This window comes from Penicillium verhagenii (assembly GCF_028828195.1).
Source record: "Penicillium verhagenii strain IBT 33310 chromosome Unknown utg000008l_segment0_segment0, whole genome shotgun sequence".
NCBI lineage: Eukaryota > Fungi > Ascomycota > Eurotiomycetes > Eurotiales > Aspergillaceae > Penicillium > Penicillium verhagenii.
Genome location: NW_026643172.1, coordinates 2,267,656 through 2,295,303, shown reverse-complemented (window position 1 = coordinate 2,295,303; position 27,648 = coordinate 2,267,656). Strand labels below are relative to the sequence as shown.

Genomic DNA, 27,648 nt, shown 5'->3' with positions numbered 1-27,648 from the left:
TCAATTTCTTCTTTCTTGCTACTTTTATCTAATCCATGGATGGCATGGATCACATATCAAAATGGTTCACATGTAGTTCCTGAGCTCACACTCAACTCAACAACCCCTTCCCACTCTTATTACCCAGATTACCCTTATCAACATAGGTAGCCTTCAACCAATCCTTGACCTTCGGATTCAACCCAAGCTGCTGCTGGTACACAACCTCGATATTGTAAACAGTATCCAACCCCACCGTATCCATCATCTGACAAGGACCCTTCTGCGCCACAAACCACGACTTAAACATCGCATCAATAGTCTTGGCATCACTAACCCCATCCGCCATACAAAGCAAAACCTCCCGCTTAATCCCCGCCCAAATCCGATTAAACACCAAGCCCGTCGACTCCTCCTTCGCATGCACAGGCTGGAACCCCGCAGATTTCGACTTCTCCATCAAGAAACCCGGGATCTCCTCATCCGTCTGCCCACACGACATAACCTCGTAGAAACACTGCTCCGGCGGCATGTAATAGTGCCCATTACAGATGCGGTAATTATGCTTCGTGTTCGCGAGCATCTGCGATGAGCGCAGCGACGACGAGTTCGTCGTCACGACGCAGTCGCCCGGCGCAGCCGCATCAATGTAGCCCAGGATTTCGATTTTTATCTCGAGTTTCTCTGGCACGGCCTCGATGACCATCCACGCGTTGCTGCAGGCTTCGTCGAGGCACGTGGTGATTTTCACGGAGCCGGGCTTTGTGCCCATTTTCTTGGCCTGGGCGTCTTGGTTGTTGCGGATGTAATCTAGGGCTTCGGTGTGGTTGTGCGTGGCTTTTTCGCAGAGCTCGATGTTGTAGCCTGCTGCTGCCCACATCATGGCGATGCGTCGGCCCATTACTCCGGCGCCGATTATGGCGATGGGCCGGGTGGTTGTGTCAGGTTTCTTCCATGGGGTGGATGAGGAGGGGACGCAGGCCATATTGTGAGCTCTCTTTCTTTTTTTTTGGGTGGTGTTTTGCGTATTTGATTGAGAGGAGAGAATAGTTAGATGGAGGATTTGAAAAATTTTTGTGTTGGACTCTGATCGGGTCATTGTGGCCAAGGTTCTTTCAAAGAATTGCTCAGGCTTTCGTGTTGATGATGGTATGATGACTGAATTGGGCTCTAGGAGGCGGATTTGTTCGATGATCTAACCATTAGAAAAGATGTGGCTGTGTGGCTGTGAAGCGACGGCTGTGACTTCAACATATTTTCGTTTTGTTTGTTGGAAGTCCTCGTCTGTGTCTATTAGTGCCTTTTCGGCCCTGGACATCCTGATGTCTGGAGGCTTTAGTCCAAGGTTTTGGTGGTTTTGTTAAGGTTTACCTTGATGATCTGCCAGGACACGGAACCCTAAAAAACGATCGACTATCTAGAAAGAACATTAGAACATACTACATTCAACAGCACTTGACGTTACGATGTAGATAGTGTAAGTATTAAATCGAAGGAGTATTTGATTAAAAACTTTGAAAGGCTTTAAGCTCAATCATAGGAAACTGGTATTCGAATTATGTAGGTGATTGACTTTATACATTGATATCAATAAGATCATCCAAAGAACATCCACAATGACAAACATGTGCAGGGTATTATATAACGCAATAAAAAGCCTGAGCTGGTCACTTAAATCATGGCGGCAGCGGCAGCGGCAGCAAGGGCAGCGAACAGAGGGGCAGCAGTGACCTGAGCCTGCGCAGCATCCTTGGAGGAAACAGAAGTAGCCGTCGCCGTAGCCGCGGACTTCAGAATATCAAGACCACCAGTAACGGTCAGAACATGGTAGCTAACCTGATCGGCATCGATAGTGGCGCTAGCAACGTTGGTGCTGGAAGCAGTGGAGTAGCCATCGATGGAGAGATCGTAGGAGACACTCCCGGCGCAGGAGACGGACTCAGAGGAGTGGGTGAACGAGCAACCGACAGTAGCATACATATCGGCAACACCACCGTCGGTGCTGATCTTCTCATTGGCCGAGAAGCTATAAGTCGCGGGACCCTGAATGAGTCTCCAGGGGGTCGCGCTGCTAATGGCGCAAAGGGTGATGTCTACGCCGTCTTGGCAGCGGATGTCGTATGTAGTGGCAGACTCGTCAGCGGCAACGACCGAGCCTACGACGCTGGTGTACTTGGAAAGATCGACGTCGCTGGTGATTGAGGCACCGAGATAGCTGATGGTGGTGCTGCTGGCGGTGGCGGCGGCCAGGGCCGCGAGTGTAGAAGCGAGGAAGAAAGTAGCGTGCATGATGATTGAAGCGGGATTGAAATGACCAAAGATGAATGGGATGGAAAAGGCTATGAATATGGGTTGAAAAACTGAAGAGAGAAAAATGAACAGGAGGGACTGCGAGTGAAGGCTTCTTTTTAAACCCTTTTTTTAGAGTGTATTTACATTCGGCAGCAAATTTTGACGCTAGTCTGACCAGTAGCCTCGTGTGGAGATTATCATGGAGCTAGCCAAGGCACTAAATAGGCATTGTGGCTTAACGGACACAGGGGTCTGAGCTAAGTAAGCGTGCTATCGTGGCCCAAGACTCAAGAGTGAGTTGTACAAGGCTCGCCACGGGGTCAATCCGCTTGGATTTGACGATTCAGGGTCCCCCATAGGGCAATGTACGACCTAGTGCCAACACCGGACAAGATCGCCGTTCACACTTGCTCATTACTTGATAAATGTTAGAATTTTCAAGGATCATAAACAAAGTTTTGGCAAGGCTGTAACCTCTTGCTCACAGCCCAATCAATAATAGGCAGGCACTTCGGGTCCGAATTTATTTTTCCATGCCAAGAATTGGAGCGAACTAGCGGCCCCTTAGGGGTCGGTTGAACCCTTAAAAATGGCTCGTTAAGAGTTCTTGCTCCGTGGACTGTACCGTCCCAAGATAACACGGAAAAAGATATTCGTATAGCTTGATTGGATCTGAGACAGCATGTGCCAAGTTATCCGGGAAATAATCATGAGTCGTGGAACGTGAATGCGTGAGTCACACAGGCGCCATCTTGGACGTGGGCAACACGGGCCCAATACGAGCCCTCTTCCATCGACATGAAGTCAGTTCTTATAAGAAATTGGCACAAATGGGATTGTCAAGATGCTCAAAGGCACGGTATATAGCCGGGCAAGTCATTGGAGAATGCGGCTCTGACTCCACTGAAACTTTGAATGGGAAAGGCCGATGGGGAGTTCCCAGTGGGGGCCAGAAAAAAAAAAAAAAAAAAGAGCGGGAAAGAGGTCCACTCTTCAGACGTAGATAACACATTCAATTCAATCTCAACAATGAATTTTGATTCGATTTTTGAAGCAACAGTGAGAAGCCTGTGGTAAGCTCACTCTGGGATTGTAAGAGTAGCCACGTGATTCCCGTGCACGCGGTTTGGCCAAAGATCAACCGTCCCATCTCTTCGCAGATGAACACCAATAATCTCATTAAGCGGCGGTACAATCATCAACGCTTCCCATCGCCTCCCACCACGGTCACAAAGGGTTGTCTGGATCGTGAGGACTTCCATTGGAGCTTTTGCCCTATGCGTCCCCACGGGGGCCAATTCAAGAGCCGCGCAGAAATTCCTTAACGATTCGTTTTCAAGGACAATAGCTTGAACCGGCTCCATGGGGGCTTTGTGAGAGCGGTCACTAAGCTCTTCTTCATTTGAAATGTTTTCTTGCATCTTGAAGAACCTGAATTCCGACAGGTTTTTATGTGTTAGCGCATGTTGTTAGAACTTAGGACATACATTTCAAAGTGGGATTATGTACTTAGGTTGATAGATATACCGGTAGGCCCAAAACACATAGATGTAGGTTTGGAATAAGAAGAGTCCCAAATTGATTCCCGTGAAAACACAGAGCACGGTGATGCCTGGCTCCAAGTCGGGGCATTTATCGTTAGACGCCATGGCGAGCGATAATGTACTAGTCGATGTTCTGCCTAAAAATGAGGCTTTGCGAATCGTAGGAATTGGTGCAGCTCGTGAAGAGAAAGAATCCAACAATTATATTGAAGGTATTATCACATGTGCAAGAAGGACCAGATTTGTAAACATCAGAAGTGGAAGGAGTTACAAGAGCAAGAAGCTGTGTGAGGTACGCAGTTGATACTATACCTGGCACCAGAAGCCTAATAAGGATTGACCAAGGTTGGAGTAGTACTCATTCTTACGTAGTAGTGAACGACCAGCTATAATTGACCGGTGAATGAGTATCCAAGATTGAATCAATGTTTAAATTGTAAATTTAATAACAACTGATCATACGCTGTTTTATCTGGAGTTCTACGCATGGCATACATAATGGAAGGTACCCGAAAACATTCCAGCTGAACAAACTGGCCAATCCAAACCTTGGAAAAGGGGCATCAACACAGGAGCCAATCAGAGTCTTTCGGAATACGCGAAGGAACATTTTGGCGAATCAAATTGACCAAGAACTTTTGTAGATCTGAGCCTTCCTCTTCAAAGTTAGTCCTAAATCCTGTGAAAGGGTGAAGTTTCCTTTGGTCTTCTGATTTGTCGAAACTCTCTACGCTCCCGGAATCCCGATCTTGGTGGATCTTTTGATCCACACCCGAAATCTCCCAAGGTTGGAATCTTCATATCTTCCTGCATTTCCGTATTCTCTCTGGTGATGCAAGAACCCAGACCCTAGCGAGCTTTGGGTCATATCCTTCTGGCCTAGTGCATCTCCATTGGGTGGCCGACTTGCGAACCCCTGCACACGATTTTCCTAAACGAGTATAATTGGACTGATCCAGCATAAGCTAGTCATGGATCTGGTCGCTTCTGCATTGCTGAATTTGCCCCAAACCCCACCATTTCCCCAATGGTCATGTTTTACAGCCGTTTTCTAACCAGTTATCCGATAGAACCAATCAACTTGAAGCTGGATCTTCTTCTCCTGGCCTCTTCTCGCGAGTGCTTAGGTGCAGCCCCTACAAGCCCAGCGGTTAATATGGGGTTGGAGGGGGAAGAAGGGGGCCCGGGGCCGGCAACCGTGAAATCGGCCACGAGTAAAGTGGACCAGACGCTTGCGCGGAATCCGTAATCCACCTATGCATCCCAATGCCGATGAAGAATACCATTGGCGCTAAGGACACACTGCCTTGGCCGAAAAGGCGGCTGCCGTGAGGGTAACGAGAATACCGATTGATCTTGGTCTTCGGAGCACTGTGCATGATCCACTTGTTCTATCTGCGTCGTCGTCTTTATAGGGCGATCTATTCCAGCCTAATGTAGGTCCCCATGTCATGCGTGGCTCGCTCTGATGTTTTTTTCCCTATCCCTCTTCTTCTCTTCTTCTCTTCTTCTCTTCTTCTCTTCTTCTCTTCTTCTCTTCTTCTCTTCTCTCTTTCCTTCTTCCTTGCTCTTGATCTTGTTTGTGTTTTTACCAATATTTTTTCTCCACTGGGTCCCTCATTTTATATGACTAACTCTGTTTGGTTTCTTTTGGGGTCACTAATTTTTGTGATCCCGAGTCCCTAAATTTTCATATTCTCGGCTCTCTCCCGTGTTTGAGGATTTCGATTACAATGGTCCCTGGTTTCTTTTTGATTCCTCTGAAATTGCGTCTTGGCCATCGCCTATTCCGATTGCACACGGAACCTGGCCCGGGGCGTGGCTGAGTCAGCCATTGTTAATTGTGTAGATTGTTGATTCGTAGTAAGTTACAGACATTTTTCTTATGTATTGAAGACAAGCCTTGGTCGTGCAATGAATCAAATGTTATTTACCAAAAATAATGAGCATTTTGGGAGAGCACATACTCAGTGTACCTGAAAAGAAGACATACTGTTAAGTAGTACTTAATAGTACCTGCTATATAGCCCAGTACTTGAGAAACGCACTCAGAGAGTCAGAGTCAGATACCCAGCATGCTTTCCTATTTGGGAAAGAACCACCCTCCCAGCTCGCGCTTTCCATTTCCAATGTTTATTTCACGTCTCCCATCCCTCCTTCCTTCCTTCCCCTCCCACCAGTCCGCTCCCGCGGTGCCCATCGAATTCTAATCCCGCATCTGACCTACCAGTATCATGCCTCCGCACAGAGAACTTCCCCCGCTCTCTTCTTTCGCGCGTATGTCTGCACCACCGGGTACTTCTTTGCCCCAGCCGCCTTTGCAATGCCAAGGTATTGAGTACATGCAGCAATGGTTGCAGGCCAAAGCTGAGGAGGACCGTCGCAAGCAAGAAGAAGAGAAGACACGACAGGAGGCTTTAAAATTGGAGCTGCGCAAGACGGAAGGGCAAATTCTCGCGGACGCTTTACGAGGAGGCGTACCTCCTCACATGATACCAGGGCTATTCGCGAATCTCACTGGTATGAACAAATCTTCGTCTGAGTCGGATCATCAGTACATGCCTGGACGTTTCTTGGCTCAACCGCCTCAGCGGTCATTTTCCGGCCCACCTGCAGTGACCACTCCGTATCCTCCAATGGTTCTATTACCCCCGCATTCATCTTCCTCCCAGCATGGTATTCATCCTCAGCAGCCTCCCGGCAATCTTACATACCCGGGCTATCCAGCTCCTGGGAGTGTTGGAGTCACTCCGACAACGGGAGTCCCTCCTGCTAGATCTTCTGCGCCCAGTCCAGTTCCAGCTCAGTTGCCTGCTCAACCACGCCCCATCGAAGACGAGCCTCGAATCCTGCCCGATATTGCTGGTGGACATGTCCCTCCACTCCCGCCCGTTCAAGTGAATCCCAACCCAGATCCACCTAAACGCAGGTTGACATTCCAATTCTGGACTCCCCCAGGATTGCGAACCCCTTCTCTTCGCAAACCTCAATCAGAAGATCCAATTTCGCCATCGGAATCAGCATCTCAGGCCCAATCAAACAGTCGCAGCTCTGCCTCTCCGCGCAAGAGGAAGTCTCGAGCCAAACTCGGTCGGGCTGCTGCCCCTCCTAAACGTTTGAAAAAGATACCACCACGCCTTACGCGAGCTGCCGAATCAAGCTTCGCCATTGGTGAGCCGAGTCAGCAGCAGCGACAAGATAAAGGGTCTTCTGAATCCGTGGCTGAAGAATCCCTCATTGGAAATCGCTCTTTGCCCGAACAGATCAGCTCTGAATCTCAAGTGAACAGATCCAACTCTAATACGAAACTGGAATCTCAGTCACGCAGCTCCGAGAAAGATCTCCAGGACTCGCCATTGTCTCTGTATGAACCCTCGGATGAGGATTCGATCTCGGAGGCCTCTTAAGACGCGGGTTCTGGCACCGAATTCAGTGGACCTTTTGGTAACGAACTGTATCAGTAGTAGTTAGTGACTTTTGTTTCTGAGCACTCTTTGCGGGTTCTCACTTTTTGCCATTCCTATTAGTGTTTGCATGATACCCCAACAGATCAAAAGTCTGACCTAAGTCTAACTAGGTAGAAAATCAAAATTCAAGCCCATGAGAGCTCAACAGCCATTCATCCCAGTAACAGTTCAGTTCAAATAGATCTTGGCTGACTTTGATGCTCGGCATCTGGAGTCTTGGTATTTCTTGTTCAAATGTTTCAATGTTCGGGAACACATTGTACATAACTTCGATGTGTACCTACACAATGTTCTGGGCTTTTTCTGCTCAGTCCGAGAACACATGCCGACCCTTGAGTGACCAGTCGAGATCTCACATAATCTGCGTCCGTGAACCTTGGAATGCACAGGAACAAAGGCATTGCATTTAAAGTGTGAAAATAGTCCAGATGTCTTCTTTGGAACCTGGGAAAGTTTTCTTCATTGATAGAAATATATACACCCGGGGCCCAGTTGGCCACCCATCTAGCACCCATATAACTGGGGGCGTGTTCTTTGTTCAAATAACGTTGGAAAGAAAGAAAGAGCCGAAGGCAAGGAGTGCAAAGGGTATCTGTTAGCCTTACCACAATTTCCGTCCGCTTCTTGCTGAACACTCCCGTCAGGCCAAAATCACATGTCACCATATCAAGTACTAGAAGACACCAAGGCACAAGCGAGAGCGTTGCTGGATGAAAAATTCTGTATTCTTTTTATGCTTGTCGAGTACATATCGACTTATACATCGCCGCGATCAAATCGACTCAGCACCTCTGGTGGTACAGTGGGGATATACTTCCGAGCACGCTCACGATTCGTTCCGCCAAGACCAGCGCCAAAGCTAATCAGCATATCCGTGCTGGTTGGTAAAGAGAAGGGAAGGAAGAGGGTGGGATCCAGAATGACACTGTTGGAATTGGGGCGATCGTCGTTTCGAGCCGCCGATACCATGCCCGGTGTGCGAGATGCGGATTCTGGGGACATGGGGCCCGGATGTGGAGTAGCGGGGGTATCTGATGGTGCGCCCTGCACTTCTGTTTGATATTGGTCTTTCTTTGGTGTTTTGGGGAGATCTTTGTCGGAAGGTGCTGGGGGTGCTGCTGCTTTTTCCTTCTCGGCTTGGATCTTGCGTTGTTCTCTGAATAAGATTTCAGGATCGCGCTGCATTTCCAGCAAGAACTTCATGGCTTGTTTGGTGAGGCCCTTCTCGCCTACTTCGGGACGATATGATTTTACGGCGTGAAGGAGCTGGACCGGGAAGAGCTGTTGTAATTGGAGTAAGGTTGTCACGAGAGATTCGTGATCGTCTCCGAGGGAGGAGAAACATTGTAGCCATTGTAACAGTTGAATGACTGGGGCTAAATGTCGACGGGCTGCGTCGACCGTTGTTTCGCCGGAGCTAGTCATGGATCCGTTTTCGTAGTGTTCGGGTTGTCGATTGTTGGTGCGCGCCCAGTCTTCTAGTGTGGAAACGTTCATGCGAATCTGCATTGCTTTTGTCCGCGCCAGATAGCGTCTGGTACTCATGATCCTATTGAAGACCTCGGCGCTGAGCCAATAAAGAAGTTGAGAGATAATTTGAGTGGTGATCACAGAGTGAACATCGTAAAGATCCAGCACAAAAAGGGTCGACGAGAGTAAGGATGTGACGTTCCGTGGGGAGATCTGTGCTCGGCGCCGCGGTGACGGTGGACGGAATCGCTTGTCTGCAGGCTCGGGGGCCTCGGACTTCTTCTTGCGGAAAATCTTCCATTCGTTTTGGAAGGCAACGTCCTCCAGTCCGGGGATGGTCTCATGGTCCAGCATGGCCTCATCCAGGACTTTGTTCATTCGTCGCTCGGCGTCACGAATAATAAGGACGAATATTTCGTTGATCAGTTCTGCAAGATGGAGCTGAAATTCCACCGTAGACTCCAAAAGCCCAGGATCTTTTTTGAGATAATGCAATAGTAGCGTGGCATTAGACAGCCAGAATGCTTGCATAGTCATGTCCCATTGATACCGCTCGACGACATCATTGATTTTCTCTGTTGCCGAGGTCAAAAGCTCCGCTAGGAGCTCTGGGCTAGCATGGTAGTGAGCATAGCGTGCACTCAGAAAAAGAAGATTTGCTGGCACAGGCTTTTGAGTTGGAGACCGTTGAGGTGTCATGTTGGTGATGATGATATCCAAGATGCGCTCCAGTTCATGGTCTTGGAAGACAAACATTTGATCATTTAAACATCGGTCCCAGACGAATTCCTGCTGTTCGCCTTCCAGCTCGTCTTCATCCGATGGTTCAAACTTCTCGTCCAGCCCAAGACTTGACAGATCTACCTCCAAATTGATCGCACTCTCCTCCATCATCATCCGCCTCTTCATCGCATTTTCTGCAATCTCCTCCTCAAACCGTCCATGCGCAATTCCAGCATCGTAGAAATCATAATCAGTCGCGCTTGGCCCGAAGCTATATCCATTTTCATGCAGATACTCCGAAATCTCACTGCCAGGCTGCGCAAAGTCGAATGCTGTCCCACCAGAAGAGGACTTAATATCCGGCGAAGCCTTGTGATCCAAAAGAATCTTCGCAATAGTCTTATGTCGGTTCGTCATAGCCCACATCAACGCGCTCCACTGATTCCGATCCTGCTGGTCGACAAATGCACCAGCATCAAGGAGCGCCGAGACAACGTCCTGATGTCCGAAACAACTCGCGTAAATAAGCGGTACCGTCCCCTCCTCGTCCTTCATATTAACATCCACAAAACTCTTTGCCGCGCCAGATAATAGCTTCTGCACTCGCTCTACATCGCCATTGCTTGCTGCCATATTCAGGCTCTTTTGCAGGATGTCTTTCTTCTCAGCCGTCGTCAACTTCTCGTCGGCCGCTATGCTTTCTTCATCGGCGCCCAGCGAATCGACTTCCCGGTGTGCAGCTTGCGCGGCAAGCATCTCCATAAGACGCGCATCGCTATCTTCAATATCGCGCCCGTATTGAGCGCGGAGGTCTGTTTCCGGGTCGTGCGTGTGGTCGTCCAGAGCTAGGCTGAATGTGAGTGGTTTCGCGGCGACGGGTGTCGTGAGAAATTGGGATTGTCCTGCGCAATTATCATGGCATGTTAGCTGAGCTCGATCTTTAATTCATACTCGCTCGACTTCCGTGCGCATCAAATGAGGGATTTGATAGATAGGTGCATCAAATCCAGGCACCGTTTCTGAGCTCGGACCACCCCGAAGGTTGTCATGTTGAGTGTCCTTACCCTGCCACGCATCGTACATCTCCGTCTCCTGTTGATATACCGGCACCGAGCGGCGATCGTCTAGTGATTTGGGAAGATCATCCGGTAGCTGTTTTGGGATTTCTAGGGACACGGGGCTGCGGTTGGACTCAGTGTCGTCCAAGTCCTCTGAAGCCCCGCGCCGCGGCTCGCTCGTGTCCATCGTGGCGGGGACACACGGGGCGGGACATTCAACACGGGAAGAGTTGAATGAGCCGGTCGGTGAATATGCGGGAAAATCAAAGAATAAGATGAACGAGGAACTTGCACTCGGTTGAAGGCCTTTGGACTTGGGGTCGAAGAAGAGAAATGGGGGTCGGGCTGAAATTAGTGTTCCGCAAGTAGATCCAACACCGCCGCGGTTTTTTTGACTATGACGCACTATGAATCCACACTATGAAACTACGAAACGGGTCACTAAGACCGGGCTAGATTCTGGAGGAGTAGATTGATCAATTGATTTGTATATTAATTTCAATGAGCTTCTCTTATTTGATTATGAAATAGAGGGTGGTATGGTGGGTCGGTAAGTAAAAGAAAAGTGATATGTATGACAGCTGGCCATTGATATAATCCGTCATATCTCCAAGTTGCCAATGTGATGCAAATGCTCGCTCCAAACGCAAATACCAAATATAAAACTGAGTGAAGGTGAGAAAGCGTAAATGCAGAGTATAGATACAGTGATATATCGCAAAAGAAAGTCAAAAAAGAGAGAAAATTTGCAAAAAGGGGTATGAAAAAGAAAAGTCCAGTCATTAGAAAATAAGGTCGGTAAGATCATTCGAGTTGTTTACTTCGAGATTGAATCTCATCCTCGGAAAGGCATGCAATCCAGAGGCACCGCTCGATCACACCCTGGACAGGCTCGAAGCGGTACTTGGTGCTGGCATCGATCAACCGGAGCAGGCTCTTGACAATCCGAGCAGCTGTGCGGTATCGTTCAAAGTTAACCAAAAGCCCTCCCTCGGCTCGAGGGATCTGTGCTGGCTTTTGGGAATTATAAGTAAGGTCATGTACATAAAGGCCTACAGGTCGATAGTTAGCAGCAGATCATCAAAAAATAATTAGGGCCCAGAACTCACCAATAAAAGGAATACAGCCTTCCTGCAAGTTGGCTGTCTCCATCTCAACGCGAAGGTCATTGAAGTTGCGAACAGGCTGGATCAGGCACTCCATATCTTTGAACAGTCGTTTGTCTTCCAAAGGAACAAGTTGCCAGGTATTGGATAGTCGGGAACAGTCCGATGAAGACAGGGCAATGGCAATCTGCAGCATGGTCGCATAGTTGGAAATGCGGCGCGCATGAGCGGCCGTGTGGATAAACTTAATGATTGTGCGGGCTCGCTCGTGGATATCGCGGGTGAGAACAATCTCCGAGACGACCCATCTCACCATGAGGTTGAAGCGGCCAACAACCAAATCAATACCCTTGCGCTCCTCGGCAGTGAGGAACTCAACCCAGCTTGCAATACATTGAGAGCCGCTGCTCCATCGCATATCAACCAAGTCTCGCCAATCAACCTCGCTCAGCGCAGCCATTTCAACAAGTGTCAGTTGCTGAGCAAGCATTTGAGATTCACAGGAGAGGATGAAGGGGATGTGATCTGAGGAATCATCATTGACATGCGGATGATCCTTTTCAGAGTTCAAAAGAACATCGCTGGAGAATTGAGGTACATCTCTAGACTGTGAGGTGGCTGTTTCAATCCCACGACGCCTAGGTGAAGTATCGGGTGTAGGGGGCTGAGCCTGGAAAAGGATCTTCTCCATAGGCGAGACACATGGTGTGAGAGAGCTTGGGTGTTGAATGGTCATTGGGGGAGAAGGGGGGTGCCCCAGGGGATGAGGTGTGATCTCGATCGTCGACGAACCCAAGCTAGGGTTATCTGTGGAGAAGCGACCCTCTATGGCCTCGCGTGGGTCAATCATGTCAACAGACATGGCCGACAAACGCTTGGGGGTGGCTTGTCCCATGCCAAAGGAGGCTGGTCGGGGGAGCGTCGAGCCTGGGGGAATACGGCGAATGCTATCCGTGTCGTGGATGATCTGGATTGACGGGTGCGACGATGCCAATTCAGAGGTATCCCGACTAGAGATCAGACTGAGAGGGGCCCCTTGCACATCAAGAACTTGGCTGTTGGCCTGCGCTCGATTCACTGTTGGCCGTTTCATTGATTCATCGCTCAGGCCACGCTCAAGAAGAGGAATCGAATTGTAGGAGTCTTCAGAATCTGCCACGGAATCCGAATACGGTCTTGGAGGCGCCAACCGCCCTCCGACGGTAGAGTAACCAGATTTATCTGTCTGCCGCCTTCGGGAGATAACATCCGAAGGACCATCGCTTCTTTCATTGTCATGTTGAGCGAAATTCTTGGTCGTCTGCTCGAATCCAGCCTCTTGATCAGCCGGCGGTGAGCTAGGCCACTTACCCTCTAGCTTCAACAAAGTCGACTCGATACCTCCATCATCATCATCTGGAATCTGCGCAAATCGAGCAATAGCCGCTTCGAATGATCGTTTCATGTTGCGGTTGGATCGAGGTTGAATCAATGAGAACCGAGGTTTAGGCGGAATCAAGGTGGTGGAAGGCCGTGACTCTGCGGTCACCGTACTTTCAGCTAAAGATTCATCATACGAGCGAATGGACATGTCACTCCCTCGACGAGAATCAGGCTCGACATCATCCACATATTGCATCTGTCGCAAGTTTCCCCCGGGCCTTCTACGAAGCGCACGGCCGGATGGCTTATCTGCTTCATGCGTAAGGCTTGGGTCCACAACAGAGTTTCCTGCCTCGCTGCCCATTGACGTTCTTTGTCTCGAGATTCCGCTCTGGAAGGACGCATATTTCCGAAGTCGGAGCGAAAGTGATGCTCTCTTCTGGGGAGTAGACTGCCGTTCAGTAGAAAACGATCGGCGAGTGGAAGCCATGCTATAGGGATGTGGCTTTTGTGAAATTTCGGAAATTTCACCATTGAAATAGATGGGAACTGTATGTTCACTTTTGCCTCGAGTCGATGTTGACAAGTATGACTTGGATGACGCAAGTGTATCACCAGTATCCAAGCGCACCGGATCACCCATGGCACGAGTAGGCCTATGATCTTCCAAAGCCCCAGACATAGAGGGAGTGAAGTCAAATCCGGTATCATCAACGATGACGATTGACCCACTACCTGTAGTAAGCCCACTTTTTATTTTCGAGCTATTATCTTTGAGGATTTCCAAATTGCTCTCGGGGATGTCTAAAGGAGCATCTTGCCAGGCTTTCTGTAATTCGGGGGCGTTGGGTTGTGGTTGGCTATCTTGATTGTTTGAGTTGTCCATAGCCTCTTTATACTGCCTCAAAGCCTGCTCACATAGCAAGTCAATTCGTGTGGGCCGTTTGGGAGTAGCCGCCATCTTTCTGTCGCGGTAGAAATCAGAACCAAGAGCAATGTGATTAGGCATGGCTGATGTTTTCCCCCGGTAAGGCATGGTGAGAGCTTCCGAAGCATTGGCTATGCGAGCAGAAACACTTTGACCGCCGTTCCTAGTATGAAGAGCCCGCCTTATAGAGCCGATGATGGTCTTCACCCCGGAGCTCGATTGTGCCGGTTTGGGTCCGCCATCCGGCGTGCTTCGGCGGTCCGGATTGGAAGAAGATGACGGCAAAGCCAAAGGAGGAGAATCTGGTGCCATCATCGTCATGTATGACTCAGCGGGAGGGTATAGTGCACCTCGAATAAAGCTGACGGGGTCCATTATCTCCTGCGGGGCAGCGGCGGAGCCTGCCTCGACACCAGACATTGGATCCCGCACGGAATCAGAGAAGCTGCCACTTCTCTTATGACCATGGAATGGGTATCGCGAGAGCATCGGAGACACAGGATGTCTTTCATGAGTCGAAACTGACTTGGTAAGGCCCAAGGGAACGGGGCGCGGTGCTTTGCTCCTTGAGTAGTAAGGGGCAGATAGCCGCCTTGGGGACTTTGGAGGTGGTAAAGAGCAGGAGAGTGCCAACATACTTTGCTCACTCTTTGTTGAGAATGGAATACTGTGTACCGTCCCAGCCGAGTCATTTCGATCATGCTGAGTAGAGACGGGGAAACTCTTCCGGGAATTAGTCTCTGTTTGAACGACCACACCAGGAAGTGGAACATTTTCCTGGACTATCTCTTCACTCGGCAGCTCCATTATTACGCTTCCTGGCAAAATTTGGCTGTCGGGGTCATTGTAGGCGCGAGAAAACTCCGACGCTGTCCAGTAAGCCGAGCACTTGCCATTCCAGCATCTTTTCAAGTCAATCAGGATTTTCAAATCGCTCATACCACCATTTCGTCGACATTTCACCTCTTGATAGAGGCTGTTAATGGTCTCGCAAAAGTGGGTCCGGAGCTTATAGTTGGGAACAAAGTCATCAACATAATAATTCAGAATCCAGTGTCGCAGAGCCGCAAAAGTACGAATTCGGATGATCCGTCCATCCTCTCGAAGGCGGTTGATTGCCCACTGAAGGCGTGCGAGCAACAGAGCAAGTAGATGATTTGATGATAAATAGCAGCGAAAGGTGAGAAAGAAATCGGATACCAATTCATAATCCATGAACGACTCAGAAGAGATCTGGGCCACAATGCGGGCGGGTGTGGCTGCACTGATATCCTTGGTGCCGGGAATGTACCGCACAACCGTTTCACCATCCATGTCTGATACCAAAGTCTCATATATGGAGGGTTCAACTGGTCCCTTCAACTCATACACCATCGAATTTCTGGGTAGCGGGGAAGCTCGACTGAGGTCTATCGCAGCTGCCCCGGAGAACATGGACACTGCAAAGGACGCCCGATTGAAGGACGTTCGATTACGCGAAAATGAATCTCTGCTATACATACTCGGATAACGCGCAGGAATAGTATCAATCATGCCCCCTAACAAGGTCGAATTCCGAAAATTGTCGGACATTGACGCTCGCGTGTAGACGGAAGTATGCAGGGCCGCACTACCCTCGTTATTGAACCTGGGTGAGCCCAGCCGGTAATGAGGGATGGGGACCACTAACGTAGTGTCAGGCGACTTTTCATTCGCGGTCTTGGGCCGGTCCTCAGAACGATCGATGACGATGCGTAGCTCTCCACGCTTGCCCGCGCCAGACGCCGAGTGATTATCGGATATTGTGGATAACGAATTTGCTCGCTGACGAAGTCGATTTGCTGATTCAGGTCGCGTAACTTCATTGACCTCGAAGTCATGATCCTCTTGGTTTGTTTCGCGCGGACGTAACTCGGAGAGCTGGGAGCTCGACCATCGGGACGGATCATCTCGGGGGTGAGCATATTGTTGCGGCTGAAGGCGATCGGTCGTCACTTGATCAATAGATGGGAATGGCACTATTGGGGGTTCTTTTTGGGGTGGGTTTGCAATCGGCCTAGTAAATAGTGGCAAATTGTCAGCTCGCTGCAGGTGATGTGCGACGCGGGATAGTCGTGCAGAGAGATTAGATATTCCAGAGCAACGCAGAAAAACAAAACAAAACACCGATCGTACCTGAGAAAGATCTTGCCATTTTGTCCAACACTTCCAACCGTAAAATGACCTGCTTTGCGTCCTGCAGGACGAGCTTCCAATGGGCCCCGGTGTGTTTGAGATCGTTGCAGTGGTGCTTTTCGTAATAGTTCGCTGCTATCCTTGGCCCTGAGCCCTGAGGCTCCTCCCCCCGGCGCAGTCCCAGTTGTCGCGGTCCTATCCCGAGTAGCCTTTCGTTCCAGGCTCTTTTTGATCAAATTCCCTTGTGCTACCGTGTTGGCGCGGCGTAAAGAGGTGGTTTTTGGACTAGCTCCGCTGCGCGTTCGATCCAGCAGAACGGGCAGTTCACGGATTCGCACTGGTGATCCGGATAGATCCTTGGAATGTGCGGGCCGGTCGACGGAGACAGGAAAGGGTTCCATGACGGGCGATCGTGAGAGCTTCGATAACAGCTCCACGGACCGCGCGCGACGCGGTCACGTATGTGTTCTTTGCTCACGGACAAGCGTGGTAATGGGTATCTCTCGAATGCATGAGGCAGACCAGGCTGGAAATTCGGTGATCAATGTTGCACAGGTGAGTAGGCGTATGTGTGTATATAATTAGGTAGGAAGGAAAATCAAGATTCAAGGGACTTTGTTTTTTTCCAGGTGGAGCAAGAGTTTGGGAAGTTTGGGGAATCAATCCCGGTACGGCGGATCCAGGCAAAAACGGTTGCCACCTTTTTGGTATACGATACACGAGCCTACTAGTGTATACACTCTACAGTACACACTTCTACTCTTCCATCTCATCGATCTATCAGAACATTCTAATCTTTTACTTTGTTTCATTCTTTTCAAGGTCTGATCGCATCTCATTACATGTTTGTTTTGACTTCTCTTATCCAACCTTCCCCGCTGGCAACATGTCAACATGCACATCAACACACATGACCGCAAATTGATACGTCGAACCCACACTTTTCGCCTCGCCCCGGTGAAGCGAACTACATTTGGGGCGAGCCCCCGTTTCTGCCCGCTAAGTGGCTGCTTATCCCGCTGTTATCCCATGCTCCACTGGCCTCGGCACATAGTGACGCGCCCTTGGGATTGCAGGGAGCTGATCGAATGGAGCTCTCAGCTATGACATGTCCCGTTTCCCTTTAAGATCCTTCCCAGCAGAGTGGATGTCTCATGCAACCCAGCCAGGGGGTCCCACTGATTCCCACTTTACCTTCAGCTGATGCAATTTCCACTGGAGTCGTCTAATTTTCGTCCCCCTCGCCAAGACAAGCCTTTCATTTAGATCAAAATGAGCAAATGAAATAAATCCCACAATGTCTGACTACATCGCCCACCAAATCCCATTTTTGAGTCGATCCACATGATCTTATTTCTGCGGGTTCCCTTCATCAGAAATGGATCGATCGTCCCGGGACAAGAAAAAAATCTCCCGGTCGTTACTCCGTATTAAACTAGGATCTGAGTCGATCTAGCTTGACCGCCCCTCCCGATCTGCAGTGAGTATCGGTTTCGGCCTTTGGTTGGCTTGCCATTTCCTCACGTCGGAGGGGGGAATAACTACTTTAAAACGGTGATCGGCGTTGAGGGGGTGGATGCAACCCGGGTGCAAAGAAAAAGTACAAACATACAAGCTCAGGGAGATCGCCTCGTCGTATTTCATGCAAGAGGGAGGACTGCCGATATGAGCGCTGAAAATTAAACCAGATTTCCCTACAAGCTTACTATGTCTCATAAGAATGTTTATCCATGATTGGTGTGTTATAATTTCGGACACCGAAAATTCAGCAATCCCTTGGAATGTGGAAATGTGTCTTATGCATCTACAAGAAACCACAGGAAATATAATGTGAGATTGAGACTGTCAAGCAATAGAAAACTGAAATACACCGAAATGAAGTGAGGAGTAGCTGTCGGGAATGTAGTACTTATCACCCGGCAACGATTCACCAGAGCTGACAAACCGGCTTCTTCTCCGGGCACTGGAAGGCCTCTTTGAACTCTCGAGAGTTTGCCATAGTGTCCTAAAAGTTTGTTAGCGACAGGGATCATGCATTGCACGGGATCAATACTTACAATAATCCGCGCCGACTTGGGTGCATGCGGATCGTTGTAGATGGCCTGCTCGGCGGCCTCTTGCGTAGATTTACCACACCACCAGTTAGCGTACGAAACGAAAAACAGTTGCTCTTTGGTGAAGGCATCCAGTCCTGGGAGATGGAGGTCGGGCTTTGCATCGTCATGTTTCTTCCAGGCGTGGAACGAAGCGGTCAGTCCACCAGCATCAGCAATGTTTTCTCCGAGGGTGAGGCGTCCATTCACATGCAGCATCTTGCCGCCGGGTCCCTCAACGGTAAAGTTGGAGTATTGGTCTACAAAACATTGAGCCCGTTCTTCAAAGGCCTGGACGGTCTCGTCGTCCCACCAGTTTGTGTAGTTGCCCGTCTCGTCGTAATGCCGACCAGTCGAGTCAAACGCGTGAGAGAGCTCATGGCCGCTGATAGCTCCAAACGATCCATAGGCCAAATACAACGGTGCCGTTGCTCCGTAAAACGTGGGAGGCTGCATTATGCCAGCCGGGAAGACGATCTCGTTCCCCGGGGGGTTGTAATAGGCATTGACGGTTGCCGCGGTCATACCCCATTCATCTCGGTTGGTTGGTTTGCCTAATTTTGACCACTCGTGCGCAAGATCAAACTTCGCAACGGCAAGCTCGTTCTCAAAGAAGGTCTTCTTGGAAACCTCAAGTGCCTCATAATACTTCTCCACATCCCGCGGGTCCAACACGTTGGGACTCGTGGTAGGGAACCCAATCTTCTGCACAATGTTCTCCACCTTCTGGATCCCTAGCTTTCGCACATCTGGGGACATCCATGCGGTTTGATCCAGAGTAAAGGCAAACCGTTCTTTGATGTCTGACACAACCTGGTCACCAAGCTTCTTTGACTCTTCTGAGAATGAATCCAACACGTAGAATCGGCTCAGGGTCCAGCCCAAGCCCTCATCAAGGCTGCGAATGCACTTCCTCCAGCGCTCTTCCTTGGCTTGCGGGTCCTTTCCAGCAAGTTCATTCGCGAATCGGGTGAGAGGAACAATTTTATCATCCTCAATACTGCCCGCAAAAGCCTGGATGATTTTCCATTGGAAGAAGAAGGAAACGGTCTGTCTGGGGGCATGTTTCAAGATCTTGGAGAGAGCCTTCAAATACGATGGCGATCCAACAATCAGGCGATCGCTTGTATAATTGTCCGGTGCCAGCTCTGAGAGGATCCCATCAAAAGAGATTTGGGGAACTAGCAGCTGAGTGTCTTTGACACTAAGTGGGTTGTAAGACTTGGTAACATCCTCCTGGGTCTGTGTATCTGGAGTTGCGTCGGCCAGCTCTTTTTCAAAGGCGACAATGTTCTCCGCAATTTTTTCAAAATCGCTGACTTTGAAAGCTTGCAAGATCTGCTTCACAACCCCCGTGTACTTGGCGACCGTTTCAGTATTGTTATAGTATTCGCGTGCAGGAAGCCCAATGTTGCCAGGTGGGTTGATGAAGACTGCAACGTTATCGGGGTCCCGATCATCAGCCTTTAAATATTAGTATACACCTATGCCAATATGAGAATTCAAACTTGTAAGCTTACAGAAACACCTGGAGATGCGAGAGCCTCGACGCCCTTTTTGAGGAGAAACAAAATAGCATCGGTAAGATTATCCTCAGTTCGAGCCTTTGCTTCATCATTAGCGGCATAAACGGTCTGCAGCTCCGTTAGGACTTCAACTAATGGCTGAGTGCCCCTTTCTCGAATAGTAGATTCATCCAGACAAGCATCATATGCGTCCTTCAGCTTTTTATAATTCACAGCGTCGGCAGACTCTGGAGCTTCTGAGCGCTCTAAGATATGACGAAGGCGTGTTTGAGCAGCCTCTGCCATCATTGTTCCAGCAAAGACCGAGCCTTGGTCAGAGCGCATATCATGTCGTTCTCTCCAACCGCCACATACGTACTGGTCAAAGTCGGTACATGGGTCAATTTTCTCATAGTTTGAATCTAGATTATAGAGAATCTCCGACGCCGCGTGAATGCACTCGGGGGTTTTGCAGATAGCCCGCGACACTGACGGAGCAGGCTGAGTGGTAGGTTCGGAGGGTTGGGCTAGAATTGAATACAAAGTCATTAATAGTTTGAGGGCTGTTAATGAATTATTAAACTCACCATTGGGGGATGGTGCAAAGTTCCAGATCATAACACCAGCAAATACCAATGTCATGAAGGCGCGACAGAGGATGCGACGGCATTTCCTGGGGCCCCTCTTCAAGACAGGGGGCACCGATGTCTTGTTCCCACTGGCAGTCTCTATGCCTTCATCGGTGGTATTTAGTAGAGCTGTCTTCTCTTCTAGATCCAGGTCTCTCGCGTGGTCGGGCTTCCAGCCATCACTGTACAGCACCATTAGACAAGATGTTCGTGAATCGTCTTCCAAAGGTTGGGGTAAAGCTAGGATAAAGCCAATAAGACTTACTCGTTGCCCGAGAAGACCATTGTGGAGCGAATCCAGAGTCAGTAGGTCGATTGCAAAGAGCACCTTCGCAGAAAAGGAATCGAATGAATATGTGGAAGCAGGAACGCCAGTTTCTCCGCAGAGTCGGCGACCTTATCTTGGAGAACCCCCATTCAGGAATGGCGTCACGCGATGAGTAAGCGATCGGCTCCGTGCGGGGATGAAACGCAGGTGGATCTAGAGGAATGCAACGCGGCCGACGCCAATATGGGTTATTGAAGGAAAAGAGTAGAATCAATGTTTACTAGTAGTTTTTTTTTTTTTTTTTTTTTTTTTTTTTCTTCTTTTCTTTCAAACAATTTACCTCCTCTTTATATACTTTAATCACACATCTAAGACAAGTTTACATGCTAGTAGCTTAGCCGCTACTCATACTCCAGGTTGTCAACAAAAACTTGGGAGTACTTGAGTAGATAAATCTTAGGAGAAGATAATTTGAATGCTCATTTCTTGGTTTGAATTTAGAGCCTAACGCCGAACCACTGAAGTTCCCGTGTCGAAAAGCAAACTGGCGAAGGGGATATCAATCTTGAAAATAGCACGCAAGTCGCTAGAGCGGATGATCAACATCCTCGCTTAGTAAATCACCATAACCAAATCTGATAAACGAAGTATGTGTCTCAAACAAAACACCGCGGTCCTCTCCCCTACTTGGAAACCGAATGAGCTTGCGATACATAGCTGGCTGAGCCAGTAGCTTCATTGAAAATGTTGTAGCCGTAGTCAGCTGCATTTGGCGGCGTGTAAACTAGACAAGGTAAACAATATTAGCTTCTTCGGGTACAAATAAAGACACTTGGCTCTCATTCTTCTCTGATAGTACTTACGGTGTAATGACACAGCTATCTGGGTGGGGTGGGGATTGTGAACTCGGTGAAGACCAATATCATCTGAGATATATGTCACCTCGTTCATGCCGAATGTGTTGGCAGACTTGATAGTCAAAGGTTTGGCTTCCTTTGAATCTTGTTCAGGGGCATGATAAACAGTCTCGTGTAGTTGTCCTGCAAGAACTTTCATAATGCAGTGGGCATTGGCGTGGTCATGGATAGGGGAGCCCTTTCCAGGATTCCAGACAAGAAGAAGCTGTCATAGGTTAGCAATGCGTTTGGCGTGGAAGGGAACAAACAAAGAAATGAACACGAACAATATTTGCCTTGTGATTGATGTTCTCGATCGCGTTCCGGGTGTAGTTCTTGCTGGTATCGTTGTAGAAATATTCGATCCAGTCACTTGGATCGGACACGTATTTTCGCGCCAACGAGATCAGATATGATTCATCAACCTCTTCGGAGGAGATGCCGCCCGACTCTCCCAAATGCTGTTTGATATCTTGCACCAGGCATTCCAGGTTGTATTTCTCCTTGAAAGGTTGATAGCTCGGGGAGAGCCCCTTGTCGAAGGTGGCGGTTGTTGAGAGCAGAGTTGAAGACATATTGGGGTGAGAGATGTGAGATTAACGTGTTTTGAAGCTGGAGAAGAGAACAGAGTAGTTTGAATGGATTTCGGGGATCAATTGAGCACATTTATAAAGGAGTTTGCTGGTCCTCAGGCCCAAGTGTATGTCAATCCCCGATGTGCAATGACGTTGTGGGGACAATCGGCGATTTGGGATTTGGATCGCCGACCGGAATGATCTGCGTGGCACAGGAGGCCGCGTGCCTTGGTCCAGCCCCGTCGGACTCCTATCTTTTTATCTTTCCCCCTAATCAATCAAAAAAAGACTTCTTTGCACATTCACCTGTTTCAGGTTATGCTCGATTTAAGGGGTGGATGATTACTAGTGCAAATGTGGGAGCCCCAGACGTGTTTGTGCTAAGCTTGTTCTCAAGTTATGCAGTCAATCAAGACTCCAAGAGAGAAACCTTTTCACATTGGTTGATTTTGTATCGTACTAGTATTAACACACGGCCTCCCAAGAATGAAGTTTAAAGGATTAGTGCTTGAGACCTAATGACAGCTTCATACGACACATAACATAGTTGCCCAGGTGTGTCCATGAGCATCCTCTGCTAACCTTCGCGGGGCCCGCTACTTTTATTATCTTATCTTCGCAACTTCGCGAGTTTCCGGTGTAGAATACCTAAGAGAATCCCGGGAATAACCGAATATTGAGTGTACCAGTATTATGCTTTATTATTCTAGTTTATCAATAATTCCAAGGCTTGGCCATGTACGCATTCCAACCTTGGAAAGTCTAGCCCAGTGGAGCTTCTAAGGAACCTAGGTTGACTTGGAACTCAGAATTATTATCGTCAGCGCTCAACTTCAATGTCGCTGTAGATTGTATAAATCCTTTAAATTGAAGGTTTTTGCGTTTCTATATTCAATACATCCATGGATGTACTTCAGTGTATATCGAAATCAGGGAGAGAGGTGAAGAATGAATCATTGTAACAGGTTGGATCAACAAAAGCTGACACAAGGGGAGGAAACAACATATCCTGCCCCTCCGATATTGCTGAGATTGGCCGTGCGGGTTGGTTGATACGTTCTGTGTTACTAGGTGTTGAATCTGATGGAAATAATTTCCTGGGAGGCTCCGTGCACCACCGCTCCATAGAGTCCGACAGGTTATCTGCTGCAGAAGATCGTAAATGGTCATAAGCGGCGTCTGCTAGGTTCCAGATCCGCTTTGTACTTTTCAAACACCCCAGAATAAGAGTAACACGGTTGTAATGGTGATCGAAGCACTCTTCGTTGTGCTTGATAGAGGTAGCGAGCTGGATCATACCGCAGAGCGCTAAGGCGGGGATTGCAAAAGGTGTGTGTTTCGGGACATTGGGGCAAAGGGATATGGCGTCCGATAGACGCCGTGAGGCTTCAGTGGCCTTGATGCTATGTATTGAGCGGTTAAGCGTTGATGCGAGATGGCGAGTTGCAACGGGCCAGAATTGATCATCTGATTGAGACAAGACGGGCTGTAGATCGCTTCGGGGCAGGTGTAGGAGCATTGTGGCATATGCAATGGTCATATGTGCTTGAAACATCATCTCGTCGATGTTTCCATACGAGTCGACGATATCTAACTTTTTGGATGGCAGGTGGTTGATCCAGCTAACGAGCGCATTTTCGACGGCTTGCAAGTGATCTCGATGATAGTCCCGAAGTCCATTCAGCACTAAGGCACGACATAGTATTGTCACGGCCTCGATCCGGTAACTTGAAGAAGAGAAAACTGTTTCGTCGGGGGCAAAGACCCTCCGCTTGAAGTCAAGGATCTTTCGGGGTGTTGGAATGTCGCATGTACCGGTGTATGCTGAGTCCTCACAAGGCAGGGCAACCTCCGGTGCCATTGTACTGCACTGGAATGTCGTGTGTTTGAAAGGTGCTGCCATGAATACGTCTGTAATGTATAACTCCCACCAAGTCCTTCGCATACTTTCAGCCTCAATGGAGGTTTCTGGATGCCCCGAAGTAGCAAAGTCCCGCCGATTCATGCCCAACTCCAAAGCTATTGATACACTTTGTGAGAATGCATCCTGAGCTTCCTGCCATTCGCCTCGGGCGTAAACAGCAATTGAGTAAATCAGCCATGCTTGAACCATGCAGGGCGATCGATCTCGGCTGCAGTTGAGCTCTTCAATCACTTTATCTTTGTACTGTTGAATTGGATTTGACGAGATATAGTGAGAGCCAACAAAATTCACCACCATTTGGAGAAAGTCGGGATACTGTCTGTCACGATATATAGCGCTTGGAACCAAAATTGGATGCGCAACATGAAAATTCTCATAAAACAATCGTAAAAAGCGATCATCGTGGTACCATGATTCACGGGCTGATTCGGAGCGTGATTGATGAAGTTCGTTTCTCAGTGGAAGCATAGGCCAGGGAACCTGGCCCGCTGGAATGCCTACAGCTGGTCCTGATGTTCTCGACAAGGACGTACTATCCGGTGTATCAGGTTGCCCAAGCGTGTTACCAGGGGTAACAAGGGATGTCTAATAAATGATAAGTACGTTTTATATTTACTAGTTCGATATAATGGGTATTGAATATTCACGTTGATCTGATCAGGTTGACAAAACGAGGCTCGGCGAATGGGCTCTCGGGTTTTCCTGCGGCCGCCACGTCGCGAGGGGAGATATTGGCAAAAATATTCATTTTGCAAGCAACGAGAGCATGTCGGCTTCCGGGCGTCGCATTTCAAATGCTGTTTGCGACACTCGGTACACGCTAGTGAAGCCAGACCACTCTGTTTTGTGGATCGTGGAGTCATGATCAAAGGAGGAACGGGTTGTTGAAATGTGAGGTGTAAGTCGAAAGCTGAAGTAATTGGGTCCCGCCGGGCGGCACCGCTTCCCCTAGTCAACCATTCAGCACCCATAACTTGGGGTTGACCGTTGGACTATCTATTTTGAATCCTTCACTTTGGACTCATGAAGTATGGAATGAGGACTTTTAAATGATGGGGCAAATTTTATTACCGGATTATTACTTGCGGGGCTTGCATAAAAAAATATGTGTAGACCGTGTCTAGACGAGATACTGGGTACAGTCCTGTCACCTGGTAACTGGCAGAACAGCGGTCAATGAAAGCTTAGAAAGCTATTGGATCAATGATAAGGGGGAGATAGCGTGATCTTGTCTCATAATGAGCATTAACAGGAGAGCTACGTGTATTCATGGTTTCAATTAACAACTGGCGGTCTGTTCTCCTTGTGTGATATCGGGGACTTCAGATTCATTCGGCGATTGGGGAGTTGGCCCCTGCTCAGCTCCATACGCAACACTTTCACCCTTTTCAATACGTGTCAACCAATGAAAATGGGGGCTTTCACGCATTTACCTAAATTCCCGTTTGGGATTTAGATATTTTGAAAATGACTTGATGGTTTTGGAGGACCAAGGCCTGGAAGGAGGGGATGATCTTTCGACGGACCTTTCATTAGCCACCTGCACGCCTGGGAATGAATTAGAAGAGGTTCCTTTCAAGCCTTGGAGCCTTCTTGGAGTTTCAAAGACCCAACTTTGAATCAGTAGAATTAAATTCGCAACAGAAACAACTTAAGAAACATTAAAGAGATTTGATTATCTCAAGGTTGAGTGTGTACTTAAAGGAGCGCGTGGCAGACATGGAACTGCCCAGGTGTGCATCTTTCAAGGTTGATATGGAACTGTCCTCGGATATACTACTTTACCTAGCACTTAATAGCTTCCGTAAAAGGATCCATGGGTATACCTACTCGTATACCTACTCTTGAGATACTCCACATTTGCAAGGTTCAAATGTTCCAATCCAACATCAATTGATTCGGTATTTAATACGTGTTTGACGCAAATACGAAACATTGTAGACTTCGAGACATACAGCTGCACGCTGATTATCCTTGTGGGAGTGCCTTCTCTGGGTGCAATTGGCTCCTTCAGAACGATTGTCTGGCATTTATTTGTCTATTTTGTCTTATCCAAGGTTACCTAGGCGGACTCCCTAATCTTCCAACATTCAAGGTTCAAAACATCGTCGTGCATCCCGAGGTTGTCTAGGGACCTCGGAAATATATCAATTGATGTATGTATCAATAGATCACTGAGCATGCCTGCATGTGAATAGGTAGTATGTGTGCACATGTGCAGTCGGTTATCGAGGAATTTTTTTTGTACTTGATGTTAATGTTTGAATTCATAGTACTATTGATTGATCAATGTCAACTGGTATCAAGTTGACTATGTACTCAAGAGCACTCAAACTTGAGTACATTATGTAGGTGGTAGGTCAACTATTCAATGAAACCAGATTCAAATGTACCCGAAAAAATTCTCTCCTCCAGGCTGAGGTCGTCACCCGTGGACCTATGTAGGCAGTATCATCAACAAAGGATTGAAAGTTATGCAAGAACACTTGAAGCCGGGAACCTCGAAGGTTTGAATATTTGAAAGCGGATATCCATAGATCAAGAGATTTTCAAATGTTGTTGACTTCAGACGGAATATGAGGTCAATTGATGAAATGTTTGAATCATTGTTTAAACCCATCGGTGTAGAGTGCCCACGTGGTAGTATGTACTTCCATTGATGTACTGTTCATATCGTACCTGGTAGATCAACATTTGAACACACCAAACCTCCCTTGGAAGCGTCAGCTTGAGGTACATTCAAATGTTACGTATATATATATCCAATGGATGGATTTGAAGATCAAAATATTAAAACCCCTGCAAGATCGCGTCATAGTAAGGTTTCAAGTGCAAATATGCATCTCCTTCAATAACCGGCCAAGATAGAAATAATTAAAATGTGACGCGGTTGTGTTACGTAGGGCAAGGTACAATCGCCGAATCTTGATCGCCGAATACGCGGTGCATTTGAGTAAAAACCACAAGCCTTCAACAGGCCAGACAATTGTTCTGATTTTACTAACATCCATTCCATTTCAACATTGAACAAGTCCAATCTTGGTCCTATTTCAAATCTTAATCCCTGCACATGTGCATAGAGATATTTGGCAACCTCTCCAGTGCTAGCAACTACTGTTGGAACTTGGGAGCTTGGGAGTAACAATGTTTAAAGCTCAAAATTATATTGAGCATCTGTTTATCTGCCTATGCGTGGACGGATTGGAAAATTTGAAGCAGTTCCGAAATTTCGATGAACAATTGAAGATTCTCAATTCTTCCTTCCTTTTCCAAGTCTCCCCACATTTGAATCATCCCTCACACACGCTACACTGTGAATTGAAGTTCTTTGGTGACCAGAAAACATCACTATTCCCGCACTACTTGGATTGAGTATATGGGCTGTTCGTATGGGTTCATATGGCTGCATAGACGCAGGAAGATATCCCAAATACCAGCAAGAATACCATCCCAGTATGGTTTGAATGACACAGTAACTAGAGATGGACCACACAGCTCAACGCCTTATTAAAGCGGTCGATGGTTCTGAGGGTCTTAGGAAGGCCCTCAATACGAACGAAGACTTCATCATCCGTCGCAAAACTGATATTGTCAAGCTTTAGGTCCTGCCTGAATTGAGATTCTGGTATATGCATCTTCGGTTCCAGTTCCATGTCGTGGTAGCAACAACAGAGG

General features: G+C 48.2%; 9 protein-coding genes across 9 annotated transcripts; 1 reads left to right on the top strand and 8 right to left on the bottom strand.

Moving 5' to 3' along the window:
* Positions 1 to 91: 91 nt before the first annotated feature.
* Positions 92 to 964, bottom strand: N7466_008843 (3-hydroxyacyl-CoA dehydrogenase family protein; the record flags this gene model as incomplete). The annotated part of the gene is made up of 1 exon (XM_057168232.1): positions 92 to 964. One exon carries the CDS (start codon positions 962 to 964, stop codon positions 92 to 94), a length of 873 nt encoding a protein of 290 aa, XP_057018863.1.
* Positions 965 to 1,650: 686 nt separating this feature from the next.
* On the bottom strand, positions 1,651 to 2,268 carry N7466_008842 (uncharacterized protein; the record flags this gene model as incomplete). The annotated part of the gene is made up of 1 exon (XM_057168231.1): positions 1,651 to 2,268. One exon carries the CDS (start codon positions 2,266 to 2,268, stop codon positions 1,651 to 1,653), a length of 618 nt encoding a protein of 205 aa, XP_057018862.1.
* A 1,082-nt stretch (positions 2,269 to 3,350) lies between these two features.
* On the bottom strand, positions 3,351 to 3,920 carry N7466_008841 (uncharacterized protein; the record flags this gene model as incomplete). Its single annotated transcript, XM_057168230.1, has 2 exons — positions 3,351 to 3,702; positions 3,799 to 3,920. 2 exons carry the CDS (start codon positions 3,918 to 3,920, stop codon positions 3,351 to 3,353), a joined length of 474 nt encoding a protein of 157 aa, XP_057018861.1.
* Positions 3,921 to 6,049: 2,129 nt separating this feature from the next.
* Positions 6,050 to 7,222, top strand: N7466_008840 (uncharacterized protein; the record flags this gene model as incomplete). The annotated part of the gene is made up of 1 exon (XM_057168229.1): positions 6,050 to 7,222. The coding sequence occupies one exon, from the start codon at positions 6,050 to 6,052 to the stop codon at positions 7,220 to 7,222; it is 1,173 nt and encodes a 390-aa protein (XP_057018860.1).
* An 816-nt stretch (positions 7,223 to 8,038) lies between these two features.
* On the bottom strand, positions 8,039 to 10,720 carry N7466_008839 (uncharacterized protein; the record flags this gene model as incomplete). The annotated part of the gene is made up of 2 exons (XM_057168228.1): positions 8,039 to 10,377; positions 10,540 to 10,720. The coding sequence occupies 2 exons, from the start codon at positions 10,718 to 10,720 to the stop codon at positions 8,039 to 8,041; spliced, it is 2,520 nt and encodes an 839-aa protein (XP_057018859.1).
* Positions 10,721 to 11,337: 617 nt separating this feature from the next.
* N7466_008838 (mitotic regulator LTE1) lies at positions 11,338 to 16,484 on the bottom strand (the record flags this gene model as incomplete). The annotated part of the gene is made up of 3 exons (XM_057168227.1): positions 11,338 to 11,585; positions 11,643 to 15,964; positions 16,084 to 16,484. The coding sequence occupies 3 exons, from the start codon at positions 16,482 to 16,484 to the stop codon at positions 11,338 to 11,340; spliced, it is 4,971 nt and encodes a 1,656-aa protein (XP_057018858.1).
* A 1,526-nt stretch (positions 16,485 to 18,010) lies between these two features.
* On the bottom strand, positions 18,011 to 20,595 carry N7466_008837 (M13 family metallopeptidase; the record flags this gene model as incomplete). The annotated part of the gene is made up of 5 exons (XM_057168226.1): positions 18,011 to 18,088; positions 18,141 to 19,640; positions 19,697 to 20,208; positions 20,269 to 20,492; positions 20,576 to 20,595. 5 exons carry the CDS (start codon positions 20,593 to 20,595, stop codon positions 18,011 to 18,013), a joined length of 2,334 nt encoding a protein of 777 aa, XP_057018857.1.
* A 666-nt stretch (positions 20,596 to 21,261) lies between these two features.
* N7466_008836 (Cysteine dioxygenase) lies at positions 21,262 to 22,049 on the bottom strand (the record flags this gene model as incomplete). The annotated part of the gene is made up of 3 exons (XM_057168225.1): positions 21,262 to 21,362; positions 21,442 to 21,700; positions 21,762 to 22,049. The coding sequence occupies 3 exons, from the start codon at positions 22,047 to 22,049 to the stop codon at positions 21,262 to 21,264; spliced, it is 648 nt and encodes a 215-aa protein (XP_057018856.1).
* A 913-nt stretch (positions 22,050 to 22,962) lies between these two features.
* Positions 22,963 to 24,836, bottom strand: N7466_008835 (Zn(II)2Cys6 transcription factor; the record flags this gene model as incomplete). Its single annotated transcript, XM_057168224.1, has 2 exons — positions 22,963 to 24,558; positions 24,621 to 24,836. 2 exons carry the CDS (start codon positions 24,834 to 24,836, stop codon positions 22,963 to 22,965), a joined length of 1,812 nt encoding a protein of 603 aa, XP_057018855.1.
* Between the last annotated feature and the right edge of the window lie 2,812 nt (positions 24,837 to 27,648).